At 43.1% G+C, this 20,885-nt stretch overlaps 2 protein-coding genes across 8 annotated transcripts in view; one reads left to right on the forward strand and one right to left on the reverse strand.

The window, feature by feature from the left end:
* The window catches only part of LOC119227643 (brain-enriched guanylate kinase-associated protein), a 23,000-nt gene extending 13,015 nt beyond the window's left edge, over positions 1-9,985 (forward strand). For all 5 annotated transcript variants that reach the window (XM_037486625.2, XM_037486626.2, XM_037486622.2 and 2 more), the window contains 3 exons: positions 3,582-3,689; positions 4,886-4,969; positions 6,776-9,985. In XM_037486625.2, coding sequence (XP_037342522.1) covers positions 3,582-3,689; positions 4,886-4,969; positions 6,776-8,311 — 1,728 coding nt within the window. In that variant the 3' untranslated portion in view covers positions 8,312-9,985. The remainder of the gene's footprint in view (positions 1-3,581; positions 3,690-4,885; positions 4,970-6,775) is intronic.
* wdr25 (WD repeat domain 25) overlaps positions 9,985-20,885 on the reverse strand; it is a 17,171-nt gene continuing 6,270 nt past the window's right edge. For all 3 annotated transcript variants that reach the window (XM_062557198.1, XM_037486631.2, XM_037486627.2), the window contains 5 exons: positions 20,232-20,379; positions 14,510-14,640; positions 13,390-13,560; positions 12,862-13,002; positions 9,985-11,903 (listed from right to left, as the gene is read on the reverse strand). In XM_062557198.1, coding sequence (XP_062413182.1) covers positions 11,682-11,903; positions 12,862-13,002; positions 13,390-13,560; positions 14,510-14,640; positions 20,232-20,379 — 813 coding nt within the window. In that variant the 3' untranslated portion in view covers positions 9,985-11,681. The remainder of the gene's footprint in view (positions 11,904-12,861; positions 13,003-13,389; positions 13,561-14,509; positions 14,641-20,231; positions 20,380-20,885) is intronic.

Consider the following 20,885-nt stretch of genomic DNA (forward strand, 5'->3'; position numbering starts at 1 on the left):
AATGAAGCTACCAGGGAATTAAAGTCTCACTCGATGATTGTCTTCCTAATAAAGGTACAAACAGTCCTGCTGTAAATCACTTATAAGCAACATATTGAAAAAAAAAAACTTAACATAAATAATAACTCAGTTAAACATAAAGATAATTTTCAAACATTGGCATTGAAGCTGATTAAAATGCTCGGAGGGCCCAAATACTGCGGATTCTAATGTACTAGAAAGTGTTCCAGGAAGAAGAAAACAGCATCTGAGCATAGATGGTATCTTAACTCAATCAATAATGAACATGAATTGTCAGCCTCTCTTCAAAACAAGTGGCAGCATGTTTAACCTTTGTTATTGGTGTACAGTACATCTCTATCCAGACGTATTCATCTACCCCCTGTTAAGATAAGAATTATTCATGTGTTTATTTATGAAACAAAGACGCTCAGTCTAATCTCTGGGGCCTCTCGTTTTTATCAACAAAACATTGAGATAATCAACGATAAGTTGATTAAGCATCAATTCATTGTTCATCACACATGAAAACATCACAGTAATTTTTGCAGAGCGGACATTTACTGTAAATAAACACGGACACATAGAATATATTCTATTACAATAAAAAGAGAAGTATAAGGAAATAAAAGAGTATATGTCTGGTTCGATAAGGAGCGTGTGGTTGGCGTCTACATCTATGTTCACCAGGTGTAAGGTGTTTTGCTGAAGGAGGAAAATGCAAGTCTGTTATGCATGTGTATAAATATGTTGCTCTCTGACCTTCAATGATGCCTGCAGTGCACTAATTGGTCCCTTTAACATTTTGTAGTTAATCATAACTGCAAATATACACACGGGAGAACATCACCATAGTGAAACCAAACAGCGAATAATAATTCACTCTTTCTTGAGAATCCCGAGAAGTGACGCAGCAGCAAAAGAACTATGGACCATTGAGTTGTTAATGAAAACATTTTAAAAGAACAAAACACAAAGCATTTTTTTCGCTGTTATGTCAATTGATTTTCTCCTGGTTTCTTTTCTTCCCACAATATTTAGATCCTGTTTCATTCAGGAAGGTGCTTATCTTTGGTTCCAGCATTTTAAAATCTGGTTACCTATAAATGGATTTTTTTTCAAAAAGTTTATTTTAAAGTAAGACTGAGATTGACTGAAGTGAGGATTTCTGCTCTTCTCCATAAGCCAGTCTGCAGTAATTGCATCTCATGGGATTCAGGCGTCATTTGTTCAGTGAAAAGGTCAAATCTCCAGTAGAATACTTAAATCTAATTGACATTTTTTACTTTTTATTCACTGCACTTTCAATTTATTAAATCCTTTTGAAAAAGTTCTTAAACAGATCAACGGTGAGTCAGCATTAACCCTCCAGCGGGTCAATCTTAAAATAAGATGTACAAATGTTGCTGTTCTCTTAAATGTTTGGCAGCAACTGATAAGAACGTCTTTGTGATAGCGTACGTATTCAACTCGCTGTGACAAAAAGAGCAAAAATCTGTGTGTAGAGCTTTGATTTTTCCTTTGGCCATGACGCAGTGATTAAAATATCACTTTCTCCCTCTCTCCAGAGTACAGTGCAAGATTATGTAAATATATTCTATAAATATATATATTTATATGAGTCTGATTCCAATTGTGAAGTGAAGTGTCAGTTTGAAGTGTCAGTTTGTCAGAATAACAGTTATATAGTGATTAAGAAGAAAAGTTGTTGTTAAACACTGTTTAACAAACCTTTTTGCCATTTTGGGTTACATTTTGCTGCAAAATACAATAATCAATGTTTGAAAACATTTGCTTTCTAAAGGGATATTAGAGATGGTGAGTAACATGTGAATGCTGAACAAGCTTGATGTGTTTTGGGGGGAATTAATAACCTTGCCTTTAATATAAAAGCTGCACCACTATATTTTTTCACGTGACCAACCATGGCCTCGAAGCAAAGAAGCAAAAACAAACCTTTGATAACTTCTGAAAAGGGAATTTGTTTGATTAGTTGTTACCATTGTTCCATATGATTAATAGTTCTTGAGATCTTGGAGGGCAAAGCAAGTAAGTACTCAAGGTTCTTTTAAAGCAACATCTTTCAGGTCCTTTAATTCTATTGCAGTATTTGTACTTGTACAACTTGTTTCACATTTCTGTTAAAACTAAAAGATCTGTTGCAGTAAATCAGATAGTGATACGTTTAAATGTGTACATTTGAAAATAAGCTAATCATCTAGTTGGCTTAATACAGTGGACTTTATACGAGTCATTTTCTTTACATCAGACTGTTCAAACAGAATAAGACCAATATATTACATTTTTATTTTAAGTATAAACGCCGGTGGGGCCAATTATCATTGATCAGATGAAACATTATCTTAACAAAGACACGTGCATGTCTGAGCTCTAAAGGGCCCGTATGTGGTCATCCACAAAACTAGCAATAGAACATTTACATAGAAATCAAGCATTATGACAGCTGATTAATGAAATCCTAACCAAATTTAAACATCTCTTTGGTCTATCGCTTAAAGTGACATTAATTGCCACCTATTAGATTTGCTCGGCACACAATTCCAAAACAATCACCAGCATTGAGAGATTAGAGGAGAGAAGGGTGGAAGGCTAAGCGATTTCTCGGAGCTGTATCATTTGTCGGCTGCTGCTGTGTGACAGTTCTTGCGATTAATGGTGTGTGTGTGTGTGTGTGTGTCAGAGAGAATAAGATAGAAAATAGTTTTTCAGTCAACAAAACCCTCTGCTGACCCCTGGAAGCTGCAATGTTGACTTCAGTTTACAAGGTCAAAGACGAGGCACAGGACAATTAACAAACTAATGACAAGGGGTTCATCCTCTTGGGAATAGGCCTGGGCTCAGTGGATTCGGGAGATATTTGGCTCCGTCAAACTGAGGTTGCTGCTGAAAGCTGAAATGGTTCATCCTCTTTGACCAAGCACGACCTTTCCTCAAACCAATCTGTCTCATTAGCTTCAGTGTATGGGATCGTCCTCGGGGCACCGCGGACGTCAGTGCCGCATCGCAGGACAATGTGGTAGACAGCTGTTGAGATTAAAGCGGCAGACAGAAAGACAAAGCAGCGAGCTATGACATCGCCGTCATTAGACTCCAGTGTAGCTGGAGCGAAGATGTCACTCCAGCAGTCGTTTTGCATTTCTTTGACAGTAATGAAAATGGGAGTAGCGTTTCATTTGTCTTTCCCATTCTCTCCCTCTTTGTTTTTTCTCTTTCCTTCTTCTCACCCTCTCTATTTGTCTACCCCCCTGAGTAATTGATATGATACAGGCGCTGGCTAGGGTAATCTTCTTTTAATTAAGACCTGCTGCTGGCACCATCTTCAGACTGATTTACGGCTCCCTTACACTCATTTTTCTTGCCCTCCTCTCTCATCTTATTCTTCTCCAGTTGCTTTTCTCCTATAGCTTCAACTCCCTCGTCTCCCTGTCTTTCGATTCTTTTCTCTGACCTTAAACTTGCTGCTCCCCACTCATCATTTATTCGGTCAACCTGCAACTTCCTTTATTTGTGTTTTATGCTGCTAGGTATGTTTAATTAATTTTTCTCCTCCCACACTGCAGTCCCAGCACCATGAAGAGGAAAAGAGAGCCCTCAGCCGGGAAATCATCGTCCTCAACAACCACCTCATGGATGCGAAGATCACAATAAATAAACTCACAGACGACAACGTGAGTACGGCCTCGTGTAATGTGGACCTCGACTAACTTTCCTTTTGATGAAAGTTCAGTTGAAGGTTTGCCCAAATCATATTCCACCTCGAGGCGCACAAATTAAGCAGCGGTCTGAGGCATCAAAGGGCAAAGAGATGGGGGCCAGTTACTGTCCTCGGCTGCTCAGTAATCACAAAACTCTTTTAACACCTCTTCAACTCGGACGCCTTCTCAAAAAGTTGGTGGAAACTTTCTCTCGTCACATTTCCAGCTTTCTCTTATAAATCATGTCATATTCAGTAAATTCTTCCGACATTCAGGATATTTGTGCGTCAAAGAGCGATAGCAGATAGAACTCCAAGTCACTGGGTGTTTTATAGTGATTATATTGAACGGGTGGCTATAGACACCGTGAGGACACCTCTGGCCACCGAGTAGAACCCAAAACAACTACAAAGAGATAAAGAAAAACATCTGCAGCCTTGGGGCTTGTAGTCGTTTTGCATCTCTTTCGGGTCTGTTTTAGGGATAGTGCCATCATTTGTGATGCAAGGCACTGACTGCTCAGACATCGGGTCTAAACAAAGCCCCAAGAGACCTGTATAACTCTATTCAAAGAATCATAATGTGTACATCATACCAAAAAGTGTCTATACCTAGTGGCTAACGTCACCGGGAAATCACATCACACAACTCGTTTTAACTAAAACACCTGTCAAAGTCCACAGAAGATACAGGAAACCTGAAAAAAAAGAAAGTCATTCAAAAAGCAGTCAGCGTTAACTGGTGGGGGAGTTGAAACTGTCAAAGAGAAAGCTTTGACGTTGTGTGAAGCATTGTGAGGGTTATGTGATGACCTGACCTTTATAAGAGGATGGATTTCACAGAGGAGGGAGAGGGAAAGAAGGCAAAAGAAATCATCTGTTAAAGGCCGAAAGTACACGGAAGGAGAAACATAATACTGTGAGGTGAAGTGAATGTATAATACAATTTGCAAAAACGGGCGGATATATGACACATGAAAAAGGTGCAATAATATAGCCAAAGGGAAAACGAGTCCTCTCTCACAATATGTTTGTTATTTCATTGGTTCGTTTTTTTGTTACAATACATTACTGTATCCTGATTTCCTCCCAAAAGCTACCAAAACGAACAAGAATGAATTTGATGAAATTCTGTTTAGTAACAGAGGATAATGCTTCTGCCTCTTACAGGACTCGTACAGAAAAGACTGCAGCCTGGCCGCGGAGCTGCTGCAGTGCTCCAAGCCTCACTACCGATCACACAAGCTGTCTGAGGTGAGCCCCCCCGACACCGATTCTACTGCGTCAATGAATTTCATCTCTGGGTTGCAGTACAAATGTTTGCAGACCTATAAAGCAAGTTAAAACCATTTAAAAAACATCAAACAAATAGATGGAATTCTTAATGTTTTACTTCCTCCAGAATAGCAGAAAGCAACTCGACGAGGGCTGTTAGCTAGCATTACGAACACGGATAAAATCCTCTCTATTTATTACTCAGAATTCTGAGATTTTAGAAAATTTGGCAACAGCGTGAAGGATAAAACTGCGTAATCTTTCTCTGAAGTTTATGAACAGTTTAGCTGCACCAGAACTATTCTAATCCTGGTATATTATTGCTGTAATGGAGAGGTTCCACGAACCTTTAAGCCTCGCTCAGAGGTTTTCACAACAAGACAGAGACGGCGCTCATGCCTTCTTCATTAGAACTGATGAAGGACTGCTGACTGAAGTGCCATCTGTCTGCACCCCGGCTATGCATACACAAGGAATGGATGAAAGCCTGTACATATTAATATATGTGCTGCCTGAGATGACACCTGATGAAAAAAAAAAAAAAGTTTTACTTTTCATAAGGGCTGATAATTGACTTGACAACTCTATTCAAACACATTGACTATATAAGTAATTATATTATTATTAATGCCAAGAAATCTACTCTAATGGTAGAGTATTTTTTAAGAAAGACCCGTTACAGAGTAACTGAATTTCTGTAGTGACTAAAACAATAAGTGCCAGTTCCATCACCCTTAATCCACTTATTTTTGTAGATGGAATACGACATGCAGATGTGTACGCTGTCACATGGATTAACACTGTGTGACTGTTAATTAAGATTTGCCTCGGATAGCAGCTGATGCTGAGCTAGCTCATTTGGAGCACACGCTGTAAACACCCTCCCACCCCACCCCCCCCATCCACACACACAAACTCACCTACTTTCCATCTCCATTCCCTCTGGGTGAGGCAGTGAGTGGCTGCTATATATAGCTCAGACTTAAAAGATGCAGGTTATTTTATGCCAAAGCAAGTTTCTATTTCTTAACAAAGCCAAGTCAGTACTTCACCTTGTTTTTCTATTCCCAGCTGGGGACCCAGAGCACTAGTTTAATTTGAATCTAAGCCGTCCCCCGTGGAAGTGATGTGTGTTTGATGGTAGACAGAGGAAAGAGGGCAAGAGAGAGAAGAAATGGCGGCTCCTTGGTCAATGAAGGCATCGGAGCAAAGAGGAGAAAGATGAAAGGATGAAGAAAGGAGGGAGAAAAGAGGGAAATCTGTGTGGCAGGAACATTTCCTACTGAGCCTGACCGTCTTTAATTGGCACAAAGAAACCAGTCTGTAATCGACAGGAACATTCTCGAACATTAGCCAAACCAAACAGATAATGTATCAGTCTGTGTGTGCCAGAGGGAGACAAGAGAGGAAGCAAAAGAAAGTGAAAGAGAAACAGATGGAAGAGAGAACAACAGGATTATTTGAAAAGACAAAAAAACTGTGCAAAAAGAAAGAAAAAATAATAATATTCCTCTTACAATTTGAGGTTTAAGGTTGAAAAAAGATTTGTTTTGGGTAAAGGAAACTGCTTTTACAATCTTTTTCATCAGAGTTCATTAGAGTGGTCCAAGTAGGGCAAAACCTCTGAGATCCGCAAACCTTTCTGCACTGTGAAGCTATACGAGAGTTAGTTACTATGGATTAAAACATTGAGGAATGGCTTCAAGAAAAACCCTCTGTGCAGATGCAGAAAGAATGTTTAAATAAGAGAGGGGAAGCACTGTCTCTTTGTACGTCTGTTTTCAGCTGCCATTGGATTTCCAGGAACGCATCAGTTCCCACGTGGAGAAACACAAGTGGAGTAGCGAAGCCACCGGCGCGATGCCCCACTCCAATTACTCGGACGCCGTGCCCGCAGCCGTCATTGCCAAAGTCCTGGCGAAGCCCGGACCTGGAAGCAGCTGCCCCGTGACGCGCTCACCCAGTCCGCAGCCCCGGGACAGGGTTTATCACCCGGCGACAGGAAGCACCGACCAACTGAACCGCCGCATCTCCTTCAAAACGTCTGACCTGTACTGCAGCGACACGGCCCTCTACTGCCCCGAGCGGTGGCAGGACACGGAGCGCCGGCAGAGCGTCGACCTCCACGACACCGGTTTGCTGCAGCCGCACTCGCAGAACTCCACCGACAGCAACCCGGACGAAGACGCCTACCAATCCGGAAGCTTCTCCCACCACGAGCCCCCGTCGTCTTTCCGCCGCCGCGGCGACGACTTCGGCGCGGGCAGCCTCCCGCCCTCTAGCTCCTACTCCAGCTTCAGCCTGGCGTCGGACGACAAGGGAGGAGTCGGTGGCTGTGGGCGCAATGCGGTTGGCACCTTGTCCTCGTCCCACCAGGGTCTCTACATGGACTGGCGAGACGGTGGCGGTGCGGACTACGGTCGCAAGGGCGCGTCCTCCTACGATAAGGATGGCCCGAGCTTCCCAAAGTCCCTCAGCATCCAGCATATTGTGACGCCCGGGAGCCCACAGAAGGGCCACTCGCCGGCGTACAAGAGGACAGCGTCGTGCTTCAGCGAGCCATACCATTCCAGCACCTCCCGCCTGGACTCCTCTCGCGGCATGGGGCCCACAGTTGGACTGGGCCGGGCTCGCGGAGGGGCCCTGGACAGCCGGGGCGACGTCCGGGTCCCCGAGGACGACCTGAGCAACCGCTGGAGACGGCTGAGCGTGGAGGACATCAACGCCTTCTCGTCTTCCTACGGGGACGTCGCTGGGCGGGTCTCCCCGTACAGTTTCTCAGAGCGCCACTGCGCCATGGGGCCTTCCAGCAAGGACAAGGGGCCCCTCTACGGCAGCTTTCCAGACGGAGACGACGTCTTCCGCGGCCGTGTGCTGGAGCACTGCTTTGCCGCGGGTCCCCCGTCGCCCAGCCGCAGCCAGAAACCAGCGGAGCATCGCAAGCCGGAGAAAACGCCGGCGCTGTACAGAGCCAAGGAGGACAGTCAGGACTCGGAGTGCAGTTTGTTTCTCTCGGACAGTTCCAAAGAGAAGGAGACTGGCGGAGGGGCGGCAGGCGGTGGCCAAAAGGACTACGCAAACCGGAGTGCAGACAGCTCGGCGGAGTCCTTACACCAAAGCTCCCTGGAGGCTTCGAGCCTTCAACACTACCCCAGCCCCAGGCCAAGCGTCCGACCTCGGCCGAGCTCCAGCTCCGCGCTCAGCGTCGGCCCGGCGCTCCCAAAGAAGTCCTCTCCGAGGTACCAGAAATTTGGTAGCACGGGATTGACGAGAAAGGACAGTTTGACCAAGGCACAGCTCTATGGGACACTGCTGAACTGACCAGAGAGAGAGAGAGAGAGACCTTTTCCCTTTTATGCATGATGACGATGACGAACTTGCTGTACTGTATGTGTCAAAAGATCAATGCACCAAACACATACGTGACGTGACTGGGTATTAAGATGTTTTATGCATATTTCAGCCAAGGCACGTTTCACGCAGTCTGCAACACCTTTTCTATTGTGTCAGGATACCGCGTAGCTACCGGACACCAGCTGTTCACTATGTTTTTGTTGGATTATTAGAGCCGGTGGGACGAGAGGAACGAACTACAATATAGACCGAGATACATGAAAATACTGTGCAATTAGCTCTCTTTTTTTAAGTACTGTTAGTAAAACCAGCAAGACACCATCAATTCTGCTCTAGTATACAGAGTTCAGACAAAGGACTGGAGCGGGGACATTTTGGGGTTATGTTTGGTGGACTGCAAACTGTTAAAAATATATATTCACTCTGTTTTGTCTTAAACAATATGCATGCTGTATAATGCTGAAATACGATGGAAAAAACTAATTTCCAGTTGAATTATTTATCATTGCGACATTATCTTTAATTGCCACAAACTAAAAAGGATTTTTTATTGCCACTTTCAAACTGGCAAGAAAAATATTTTATGGGAAAGCTATGTAATATTTTTAGCATTACACTCAATTTAAATGGATGGAGTTCCTCCCTGACGCTAAATTTCTCACTTGTTTATTGGAAACTTAAAATCCCTATATAAAAAATTAAAACACAATGCCAGGTAACCAAAAAAAATACTTTTTGCTGGAGTTTTTCTTATTTTTGTATCAAAATGAAGCTGCACAATAGTAATCCTCATACAAAGAGAAAATGGCCTTAATCCTGTTCAGTGGACAGAATGGATTCCTTTATAACAACTGCGTACATACTGTATAACCTGATGTGTTGTCATACGTCTACCCTGCTGTTACAGCTTTGGACAGAGCACTCACGAGGCCAGTTTTTTGGAAGAGGATTACGTCCGTTCTGAGACACGGGATCTTTTTCAGATGGAGATCTCCATTGAAATGTTTTTTTTTTAGGAAAATGCGAAGGGAAGCTTTGTCCCTGTCTGATAATCTGACCCACGCAGCCAAATTCTACCGCAACACAAACTCTTGAAAACTGATAAGAGACCAAAACTAGTGAGTGCTGGATCTTCTCCAGGAGAAGATTAATCGGAAACATTCTCCCGACAAACTGGTAGAACTGAACTTCTGTACTGAGAAAAAACTGTTTTTTGTTGTCAAACCAGCATGCTAAACGCGTCTATTTTAAAAGAAAACACTGTGATAATAGACAAAGTGTAGGTTCACGAGACCATAGAAAGTGGCAGAGACACGATGTCCGATTGGGGCAAATTTAAGACCATGATAATGAGCCTTATGTTAAAGACAGAATAGCAGAGTTGGTGCTGCTGCCTCACAACCACCATCTGCTCCAGGTAGTAGCTTAGAGGGACAAAAAGACAACGTCACGGTGTCTTGGAAGGATTTCTTCCTGCCAGCGTAGCTCTATAGACCTGTGAGCAACGGGGAAAGGGATACGCTAAATACTCAGAACTCATCTTTGGCCTTGAGCAGTTGTGTATAGATTTTTCTGGAAGGCCATGCCTCTACCTCTACTATTCCTGCAGATTCGGGAAGTGGCTTAAGAGTTTTTTTTTTTTTTTTACCACGCAGGTTATGAAGGTGAAAGTCCACCACAAAATTCTTCAACTATAGTCTTACTGCATATAATGTATAGCTATCCAAATAACATATTAGGTTTGGAATTATATTTGAATAAATGTAGAGCGGGGTGGAGAAGATATATGGTTATTTTCTGTTGTGGACATAATGTATACAAATATATAGAAACTGCTTCCACAGTTATTACATTATGACTAATTTTAAATCCAGTTTTAGTTATATTTATTGAATGTTGACCCTGAGTGAGGGGGTTGAAGCGGTTTTCTTCTGTTCTGTTCTACCTCCAGCCCTGTTCCAGGAACAACAGGCTACGAACAACGTCCGTCTAATGCATGGTTATATATTTTTGATGTAAGTTAATTTACTTAATAAAGATGAGTGTTGGGAAATTCATCATTGGGTTTGAGGGATTTTTTTCCCTTTAGTATTTCTTATGATTCCAATTGACTCCCTCAACAGATTGAAGCCACTCATCTGTCTACTTAATGCATGTTTATTATTCAGCTACGAAAGGCAACAAATGAGCTTTATGTTCATTTTCCATAATTGGGATTGAAGATGAAGATGTCGTCGTCTCCGTCTGGAAGATTGAAAATGTGGTTAAGTTAAAAGTTTGGTTACTTACCTGTCGAACAAGTGGCAACACTATCTTTAAAGATTTCCCTCCTGAAAAGACCCTCCAATGTTCACCGCGGTTTTCCTGGCTTTGCTGGTCCTGGACTTTAGTCTTTGGTGTTTTAGAGGCCTTATTTTTTTTGGCCCCTCCACTTTCTTTTAAAGTTAATCATCTTACCAATTTGAAGGGGCTAGCCAGATAAATAAAAATATAAAAATCACTGGAACCATTCAAATAAATGCAAATTAGCATTTGGCTTCACAAATTAAGGTGTATTTTAAGGACTGCTCAGCAAGATCAAAAGCATCTTTTTACACTCCACTGTAGACATAAATCCTACCCTCACTGCTTAAAAAAAAGTTACTGAATACAAATAAACGTGGTACTAAAATGAACAGATGAGTTAATATGTAAAGTACATTTACATCAAATTAATTCTATAGTATGTATTTATAATTAATATGTATGTGTATATGTAACCCTCCATCCCCGAGATGGTCCTCAGTCACCATTATTATAGCATCCACCCCCCCTCTCCCGTCCCATCCTGTCCCCCCAGCCCCGTAGAACAGTGGTCCCCAACCACTGGGCCATTTAGCACTGGGCTGTAGAATAAACAACTTAATATCTTAATTTGACTTTTCTTTCGGAAAAATGTTTTATTTCGAAAATGACCGGATTCTCTCCCCATTAAATGCACTTAGCCCTCTTCACACATTTCCTTAGCATTATTTTCCCGCGCAACCGCTGCAAAATGATTCCTAGTCCGTCCTCTGGGGGGCGCACTCCGAGTGAGCGCATGCGACCGAGGCAGTGCTGGTACTCGCCCGCCATCGGAAAGAAAATCACGTCAGGTGACCACGGATGCGCGGCCGACCGTGGGAGCTAACGGAAAACTTGGTTGGACGTTAAAACAATAGGACAAATAAGACCATGCGTACAATAACATTTAAACCACAGCTGGGTTTTTTCCACCTTAAGCAGCGATTACTGGGAATATCGTCTTGAAGATGGATGCGCTTCAATATGATCTTCTCTTGGTCTTCCTTCACATTCCTTAGTGCCAGACCTTGATCTCGCCGGCCCAGTCACAGGTGGCCGCAGTCGCAGGGAGGACGGGATGCTGAGACACACACAGGCAGGGCTGGCTGTGGGCGCGGAGGGTGTGTAGCGTGTGAGCATTGTGGAAGTCGTAGAAGTGAGCGGAGCCGGTCGAGCTTCCCGATGCCAGGATGCTTCCATCCAGAGAAAACTCGCACTGCACCGCGTATCCCTCCACCTACAAGAAGAATATGCAGCAAGCGGCGGTTACAGTGGCTTCCACCAGGAGCGTTTCATCATGAAAACTGTTTTTCAATTCAATTTCCAGGAAGTATGCTTTTATGACAAATTTAAAAAAAATAACATTACAAAGTCAAATTGAAAAATGTAATCATCCGCATTCTGCCACGTTGTTTAGCATCTTTGTATGCATACCTGCAATCTCCGGTACCGTGTTTAAAGATCAAGAGAATAATATGGCTGCACTTACGATGACATAAAATGATACTGACCATTAGATCTATAAGTCTACATCAGTCTATTTTATTGTTATAACATATATAATAGTTTCAGAAAATGCACTCTGTTTAACTCACAATTCAGCGGACTCACCATTTGTTAGTTTTCTCTTAATTAATAATATTTAAAGGATCGGGATGTATATTACTTAGTAGTAAATAACCTTAGATCTACAAATAGATACACAAGAGGAGTGAAGTCTGCAATTAAATATTTACAATCACATGGAAGGTTTTGACATACACCGGCTGCTAGCACATATAATCTGTTAGAAGGGAAAGAAACGTAAAAGTAGAATGTGAAACACCACTTTGTTTCATGTCCCTCTGGATTTGTCATGAATCAACAAACCACCTTATCTGCTCATCAGGCTTTCAGTTGTATTTGCCAGCAACAATCTGCTCTGTTTGCCGTTCTCAGTGGAAATATTGTCTTGTACTTATTGCGTTTGCTTTGGGGAAACCCGCCTGCTGTTGAGGAAACAGGCGATGGGGCTACGGCACAATGTCGATATGTTGTGTAGCGTGCGTCTGTGTTTCTACAGTGTTGTGTACATGTGGGATGTAGCCGAGGTTGTTTGTACATCCTGCATCGATCAGGCCTGCGTTGACCCCAAACGCCCCCCCCCACCCCCCCTCCCCCCTCCTCCTCCTCCCGAGGCCACACTCGTTACTGACCTTGTGTCCTTCGTAGCGCCGCCTCTTGTTCATTCTATAGGGCTGCTGGGAGGAGAACACTGCCATGTAGTCCCCGTTGGTCTGGGCAACAAAGGACTCCTCCAGTGGGTGGAGAGCCAGGCTGGGGCACGTGTATCGCTCCTGGTGGCCAAATGAGTGGGGTTGGTTTTGGGGGGGGCGGGGGGGGTGTGTTGGATTAGTTAATAACAAAGTCAGTTACACGTCAAACTAGGCTGTCATTTGGAAAAGGCGTTATGTTAAGATCTTGTTTCATACAATTCGTCTACTGTGTTCATTTCTGACGGCACAGTTTGGGACATGGGACATTCCGATGTTATTTTGTCCATGTTTTAAATAGCATGAAAAAATGACAGGACCCCAAAGATTTCTCTCTCAATAATTCCTCGATTCAAATGCGCAAATTCTGATTGACTAACAAACGCAGCACAAAGGCTACTAACAAGAACGCATGCGTCAACTATGCCATTTGCTCAGGTGGGATTTGTCTCTCATTCACACAAATAGTACCTGGTAGATCTGGTTGGAGACCTTGGCTGTGGTCTGGTAGTCCCAGGCGATGAGGGTGCGGTCGGCGGAGTCTCTGCTCACGCAGTCGGAGCTTGTTATGAAACCCACACCGCCTCTCAGGAAAAGGATGTCCAGGGTCTGCTGGATCCCGGCTTTGTACACTTTCACCACCTGGAAACACACAAAGGAGCATCGAGTTCTCTCAAAACTCTTCATAAAGGCCTCGAGAAATCTTATTCAATCTACGAAGCAGCGAGAAGAGTTACTGTGTGAAGGATCTTGTGAAGTTATCAATATATCTACTACATATTAGTAATTACTGGCATCCATGATGCTTATATCGCAGTTTGTTCCTGATACTCAGTTACTTTAAAGATTTAGTCGACTCATACTTGAACCAAACTTTAAACTCTCTTATCAATGGAAGTTTAGTATTAGTTTTAATATGACACAGTAGACCTCACTGGCCCATTTGGCAGGACTTCAGATGAACAGTTTATAGTTTATAATGTTGGGCCTGTGGGCCCTTTTTATCTAGGGTGGTAATTTCCCCTCCGAAAGCAAGAAGAACACGGCTCAGCACTCAGACTGACAAGCAGCCGGGATGCAACCGCTTTAGAAACCTATTTTCTGAGGACTCTCTCTGTAACTCACATTAAAACCTTTGCAGAAGCAATCTCGGTTGTATTGAATCTAAAAAGCCTGCAGGAAAACTATTCGGTTAGCTTTGAGGGAATAAAATGACATGAGAGCACTGCGTTTCTAAGGAGGCGAATAGGGTTATCGTATAAAACAGTCCATTAGGCGTAATGTCAATAACAGGTTGCAGCATCACAGCAGCTATTTAGGAGTCCCACATTCAATTAAAATGATACGAACAATTAGTGTGATAACTCACTGTTGCTTCTATGCATAGAGCAATATTATCCTTTTAGGGAAATAAAGCCTGGCCTACACGAGGACTACTTTGTTTGTACTAGCGTGGCGCTCTGAGTGTGCCGGAGGGAGCTGTGGAGGACTAGCATGAGTTTACAGTCTAACCTTTCTAAGGTCAAAGAACATACTGTGAACCAGAGTCAATTAAATGATAAATCTACCGTAGGGCAGTAATAACTTTGACCTTGCAGCTGCGAGAGTCCCAGGCCTTGACCATTGAACTGTAGCCTCCACACAGGAACACCTCTGGGCTGCTGGGATGCGGCACCACGCGCATCACTTTGAACTGGTTGTCCAATTTCACTACCTGCTGCCCTACAGAGAAGAAGAAATGAGAGGGAAGATCAGTTGTACGGCACTCATATGTCAAGTTACTTTCATTCCTGAGATTACTTTTTCAACAATATTCTATTTGAATTTGAAATATTTTCAAATAACCTGCAAAAAATAAGGAGGCAAAATATATTCACAACCAGAATGAGAGATTTTAAGTAAAGCACATTGTTAGTCAATTCAACGATTAGTCAGTGTAAAGTCAGTAATTCTTTCCAGAGGTAGAAGGGTGGGCAGTGAAAGATACTTTGTTCATAATCCTCTTGACCAATGAAACAACACAACGTTTATATTTTGACATTCACAGTAAGAACATGAAGCCTTTGGATGGATGTAGAAAAAAAATAAAAAACACTGCTTTTCACACGACACCCCTTGAAAAGAGATGTAGGTGCAACTTCCTGATTGACAGATCATGCCGTGCTTCCGATGTTTCCACCGGAGCGGCCCTCAGCTCCACATTACTCGTTTCCAGCTCAACTCTGACTGGTTTCGATCCACTCTGGGCCCAGAAATTTCCAAGAGTTGCGTGTGCGGGCAAAGCAATTAACTTTTAGAGGTTTAATCTGTGCTGCTGCTGCTGCTGCACACATCTGTCTGAATGAACCAGAGCATCATCAGCGACGTTCAGTCAGATTTAGAAATATATGAACACAATAGAGCAGCTTGAATCGCCATTCAAATCCGGCAGCTTGTACATTAACTACAGGTTGGTTATCATATCAGCATTGTTTACCTACACAGATGCTACATGAATGCTAGTGTGAGTGCTGTTGAGCTGTGATTTTGCCAAAAGAGAAGCCAGTTCATCCTTCGTGTGTTCTTCTATGCTCCGACTATTAAACTAATGAATTAAGACAACCCGTTGCAATTTGCGCTACATGAAAAGCTTAATTACACATTTAGTCACTCAGCTGTCAAGACTGAACCAAACACATTAAAAATTCTGCTGCGACTCGTCTTTGGTTTAGTGAGCGCACAGCGTCCAATCCTCCGAAAGCCCGTTTGATTTCTTCTGTATAATTAAATTGTGCCGTCGCCTTTGCTTGTTAACAGTGAGCTCAATGGACAAAGACACATTCAATATTACTGTAAGTGGTTGCCATAGATTACATTCCTCAGTGTATTTTCCAAAATGTGACTAACTGATCGGTTAAGAAGCAGAGGCATTGGTTTTTGATCACTAAAAAGAGGTCCATATCAAGCATGATTTCTTATAATAATAATAATAATAATAATGTTCATTATTATTATCATCATTGGACGATCATTGGCAATGACCAGAAATCTGAAAGATCGCACAGCGTGTTGTGTTGTGCCTGTTGCAGATCATTGGCAGGAGTGTGTCTGAGATATTTCCAGACAGCAGCAAATTATAAAGGACCCACAAAGCTGGTTTATTGGACAAAAATAATAATCTAAACTTGCAGAGACCCGTACGGATGAGAACCCAGAATATGAAACACTGTCTTGGTTTGAAGTACCTTGCTCTAAAGATCAATTTAAAAATCTCATCTCATTTAAAAAGAAAACAAAAACATCGAGGGGCTTAAAAACAATTAGGCCTGAAAGGGTAAAAAGTAAGATTATTTTCCAGAGGAAAATGGCTACATGAAGAGCCAAGACAGAATTTGAGCCAGGAGTCCAACGTAATCCAAAGTAGAACACCTCGGGGTTCAAAAGCTCCTCATTAACTCACAGAACAAACAAGAAATCCCAAAACAGTCCAAGCCACAACAAAAAGCACTTCATTATCCTCTTGTTCTTGTTCCTGTTCCTACCAGGTCGTTTTAGAAGTCACAGCTAAGAAACTGCAGCCAAAATGGACTCTCTTTTAATGGCAAAGTAGAATGCCCCCCCTATTAAATTGAATCGATCCGAAAGTTTTAACAAGTAATTTGATCGGACACACACTTCCTGCTTAATTGGCTTAGCCACAGCGATACGGAGATCTGTCAGTGAGATTTTATACTCAAGTTTGGCAAGACAAGGAGATATCCACATGCTCGTCACAATAAATGGGGCCTTGTCATGTTTAGTTAAGCGACATGAATCAGCTTGCTTGAGAGGTTAGATAAGGGAAGCCTGCACGGATCGGTCCCTCCGCTCACAACACTTTACTTTAAGGACGACTGCGGCGCAGACGAGCTTCTTGGAGCAGAAGGGAGCTGGGATGAAATGGACATTCTTCCTCATTATCGGATCCATCAAAGCAGGTCACCGCAACACACGGGCAAAGGTCGGCGACGCGTTTCACCTGGTTTTGACAAGTCGTCGCCAAATAATATTTCTTAAAATAGGCTCGACGGGTCGGGTTATTTTTCTGCAACATCTGCATCCTTGGTTTTTTGATCAGGCACAAGTGGGCAGCAGCTTCCCTCTTGAGTCCCATGAAGCGTTGCGGATGACAGAAGGGTCGAAAATTGTACTGAATACTGTAGACGTTCACAATAAAAATGAGAAATATTATTTCTGGAGGGAACAGTTGAAACACATTTCCACCACAGTAGATTATGCAGTATATATAAATAAATATAACAATAAGACTATTACATATGCACTGAATTGAATTATAAATGTGTTAGTTGCTTTCAAATGACAAAAAAAGTACAAGATACAAATAAAGTTTAAATAATGTTTTCACCGGCGGTGAATTTTGTTTTGAAAAAGAATGAGCACTTTGTCACATATGAACTACATATAAAAAGATAAACCGATATGTTTTGTTTTTAAATATGCTATTTGCAGCGGGATGACTCCCACTGTCCAACCCCCAAATGGGACTTATTATTTAGCTTGTAACTCAAATATTGCATACAGTAGAACAGCTAATCTATTGTTGAAGCGATACGTTGATGGAAATATGATTCTGCAAAGTCAAAAGGAGGTGGAAAGGCAACACACGAGCCCCCCCTTCTACTAGCGCTACATCTGTGTAATATTGTTTTTGCTCTGCTCTGCTCGTGGCCGAAGGGATCTGGACAGAAGACTCGAGTTCTGCGTACATAAAACCCAGACATCAAACCGTGACCCGGTGATAACCCCGGACAGCACCTGCCACTTCACACCGATGCCCTTCAGATGGAATAAAGGTATTCCACTCCCGAACCTCCGCTCTCTCCGTTTCTATCTATTTAGCCTCTTTTGATTCCTTTCTCTTTCATTCTTTCTCTCTTCTCTTCCTTTTGCCTAATGCCCCTAAACCTGCTCTCCCTTTGGCCTTTCAGCCATGACCCATGGCACATATAACTCCATAAAGTAAAACACAAGAACCGCTGGCCAAGGCTTTCTCTCTGGGCATACCTCATGGTGCAGCACTTGGATGGGCACGCTGTGGTAAAATACGTGGTCAGGTGTCCTATGAGACTCTCACTGATGATTAAAGGGCTTGCAGACATATCAAGATAGAGTGCAATTGAGCAGAATGGACCCAGCTGTCTTCCTTGTGTGAGTGGAGAGGCTTTGCATTACCGTGAGGAGTGTAAAGATCCCATTCATCCTGATCCAAGTGTGATGTGGCGAACACTCAGCTGCCCGAGTGTCCCATCACTCAGGCCAGATGGAGTGGCAACACGGAAGATGCATGAATGTCGGGAGCTGAATTCGTTTTTCAGATATCGCTGTTGTAATGATGCCAGAACCTTGTTGCCTGCCGCCTGGGAGTCTCACATTATGAGAAATCCTCAGGAAATACGGGGAGAGAACCTCGTATTAGTTTGCACTTGAATTATGGATGCAAATGATGCAGCTTGGTCTCCCCGCTCCTTCCCCTGCTTGAATACAAGGGGTTGTAAAGGGCCAGTGCCGTGGTTGTGCACACGGGCAGGAATTCCTAACTCTGTTCTTCCTCCCGCGCTGTAATAGGAACGCTCACTGCTGTGTAGTGGCTGCACACATCTGCGGACCCTGTCCTCAGAACAATATGGGTTGTATTAAATGATTACACAAATGAGTAAATGAATAGCTTGTGTAAGGGCTCTTTGGCTGACAGACACCCCTTCACCCAATCAGCTGTTATTTTGACCTTACTAGGACATCCTACAGTGCTGAGCACGGCAACCGCAGCTACCAAAGGGAAAGACCAAAATATTGTTCTATCTAAGGCTGTATATGGTTGTGGTTTGTTATGTTCCGGTCTAAGGTCATGGTCGCTGCTCCTGTGGTGATGTATCCATTATTGATCTCCCTTCCTGGAGCAGCCTCTGTGTTTAATAGGGCTGACAAGCCCTTATCCGTAGGCTTTATTGGGAGTATTGACGGACATGCCGAGAGGGGAAGTGAAAACGGCAGCAAGTCATCAGAGCAGTGTGCTGACCCTAGAGATGTGGAGTCCACATGGGGCTTCCAAACAAGGTCTTCCTCTACATATATGAACACAGCAACATACGAAATGTTGATGAGGGGACAGCAGGAAAAAAAAACAGAAACATCCTCTGCGACTCTTGGATTAGACCAACATCTTATTACTAAATTCCTGAATCGCTTCAGTGGAAGTAAATGCGCGAAGGGCTGAACAAGCAGCGTCCATGCTGCAGATTGTTTGGACGATTGGTTCTCGTCCTCTGTGCCTGGATTGTATGTCGGCCAGCGAAGAGAAGAGCAATTGCAAAGAAAACCAGATTATTGATTAGTTGTAAATGTCACCTTGAATCGTTTTCATCATCCCACAAAGCGCTGACAAACATAATTAGACAGTTTCTCTGTGGATTATTGTTAAAAAAAAATAAAACAAGGTGTCCTGTCTTTGTAAGCATGAACTGAATATGTACGTCTGTGTGTTATATGTGTGGGATACACCGAGAGCGAACTGGTGTCCCATTTTAGGAATCATCTGCATTTGAAGCAAAGCAAAGAAGGGAGCTTCTCCCTATACGAGACTACAGCATCATTGAATGTTTTCAGGTGATTATAGAAAATGAGGCACAGGGGGTAAAGTGTTAATAAAGAAAATAAGAAGGAACATTAATGATTATAATACAATACGGTAAAGTTATTGTACAAGAGAAGAATACTGTGTCATTGACGTCATGTATTCTGTTCATATAATTTACATTGTACGGTAATGAAGTAGATTTGTGACACTGTTGCAAACTCTGCGGTAGAGTAGGATTTTAAATTGGCTGGACCACGATGGATTTTGGAACTACTACCCAACTAGAGGGAATTGGTGGTCGTTTCACTGACATTTTGGGAAACAAAAGCCAACTTTTCTTGTTCTGTGGCATTTGCTCTAGAAATGCGGATTTTGAAGGATGTCACTGTGTCACGACTACAGAGAGAAGCAGGTCAGCAATTTGCACAATGACTTTTTAAACACGTTTTGTGCCCAAAGGCTATTCAAAATACACATACATTGCTATACATTTTAATTTACTTCAAAAGAAGTAAAATGTTTTGTCTCCCTGCAACCCCAGGAAATGCACTTAAAACAGAACTGTTATGTTACACCAAAGGCAAGTCACTCGTGTTCAGTGCACCTGAATTCTTTCCCATATTGATTTCAGTTGAGAGACACTTTGTGGGTGTTTGCGATATTGTGTTAATCAGACCCAGATGAAAGTGTTGCTTCTCACCTGTCTCTACGTCTGTGATCACAGCCATGTTGTCAAAGGAGCCAGACAGAAGGTGGCGCCCGCAGGGGGTCCAGCGGGCGTCCCGCACGGCTCCCGAATGGCAGGTGTAGACCCTCAGGCACCGGCCGCTCTCCGCTCCATCCCACACCTGCCGGAGATGGGCACATCGCGTCAGGCCGGATACACAAACACCCCTAGACTCCAGCGACAAAGTCCCTATTACTGACAAGCTCAAACCGCTGTGGAAATAAGCTTTCGTAGCTCTACTGCTTGACAGAGGGCTCCAATTATAATTGACAGGCAGCTTCTGCGGGTTTAAAGCTATGCTCGGAACGACCATGATAGATCATATTGGTATTGGGTGCGCCGCCTTTGTGTGCTCTTAAAAATGAATAAATAAATCATTCTGTAGATGTGGTAAAAGGCGCCACAAACAAGACCAGATGAAATAGCACAGTGTATAACGGGGAGAAGGCGTCACAGGGCACTGACACACTGTGCTGAGCTTCAAACGCAGGAGGATCTGACGAGGTTTCAGAGCTTCGGTTTGGCGGCCACTGCTCTGCCCTCCAGGGCGATGCCTTCAACGTGTCCTCTAGCACTAGATATCTGTCCTGTGTGGAATGGGAACCCGGTGAATGTCTTTGAGAGCTG

The sequence above is a fragment of the Pungitius pungitius genome, chromosome 14, assembly GCF_949316345.1.
Source record: "Pungitius pungitius chromosome 14, fPunPun2.1, whole genome shotgun sequence".
Lineage (NCBI taxonomy): Eukaryota > Metazoa > Chordata > Actinopteri > Perciformes > Gasterosteidae > Pungitius > Pungitius pungitius.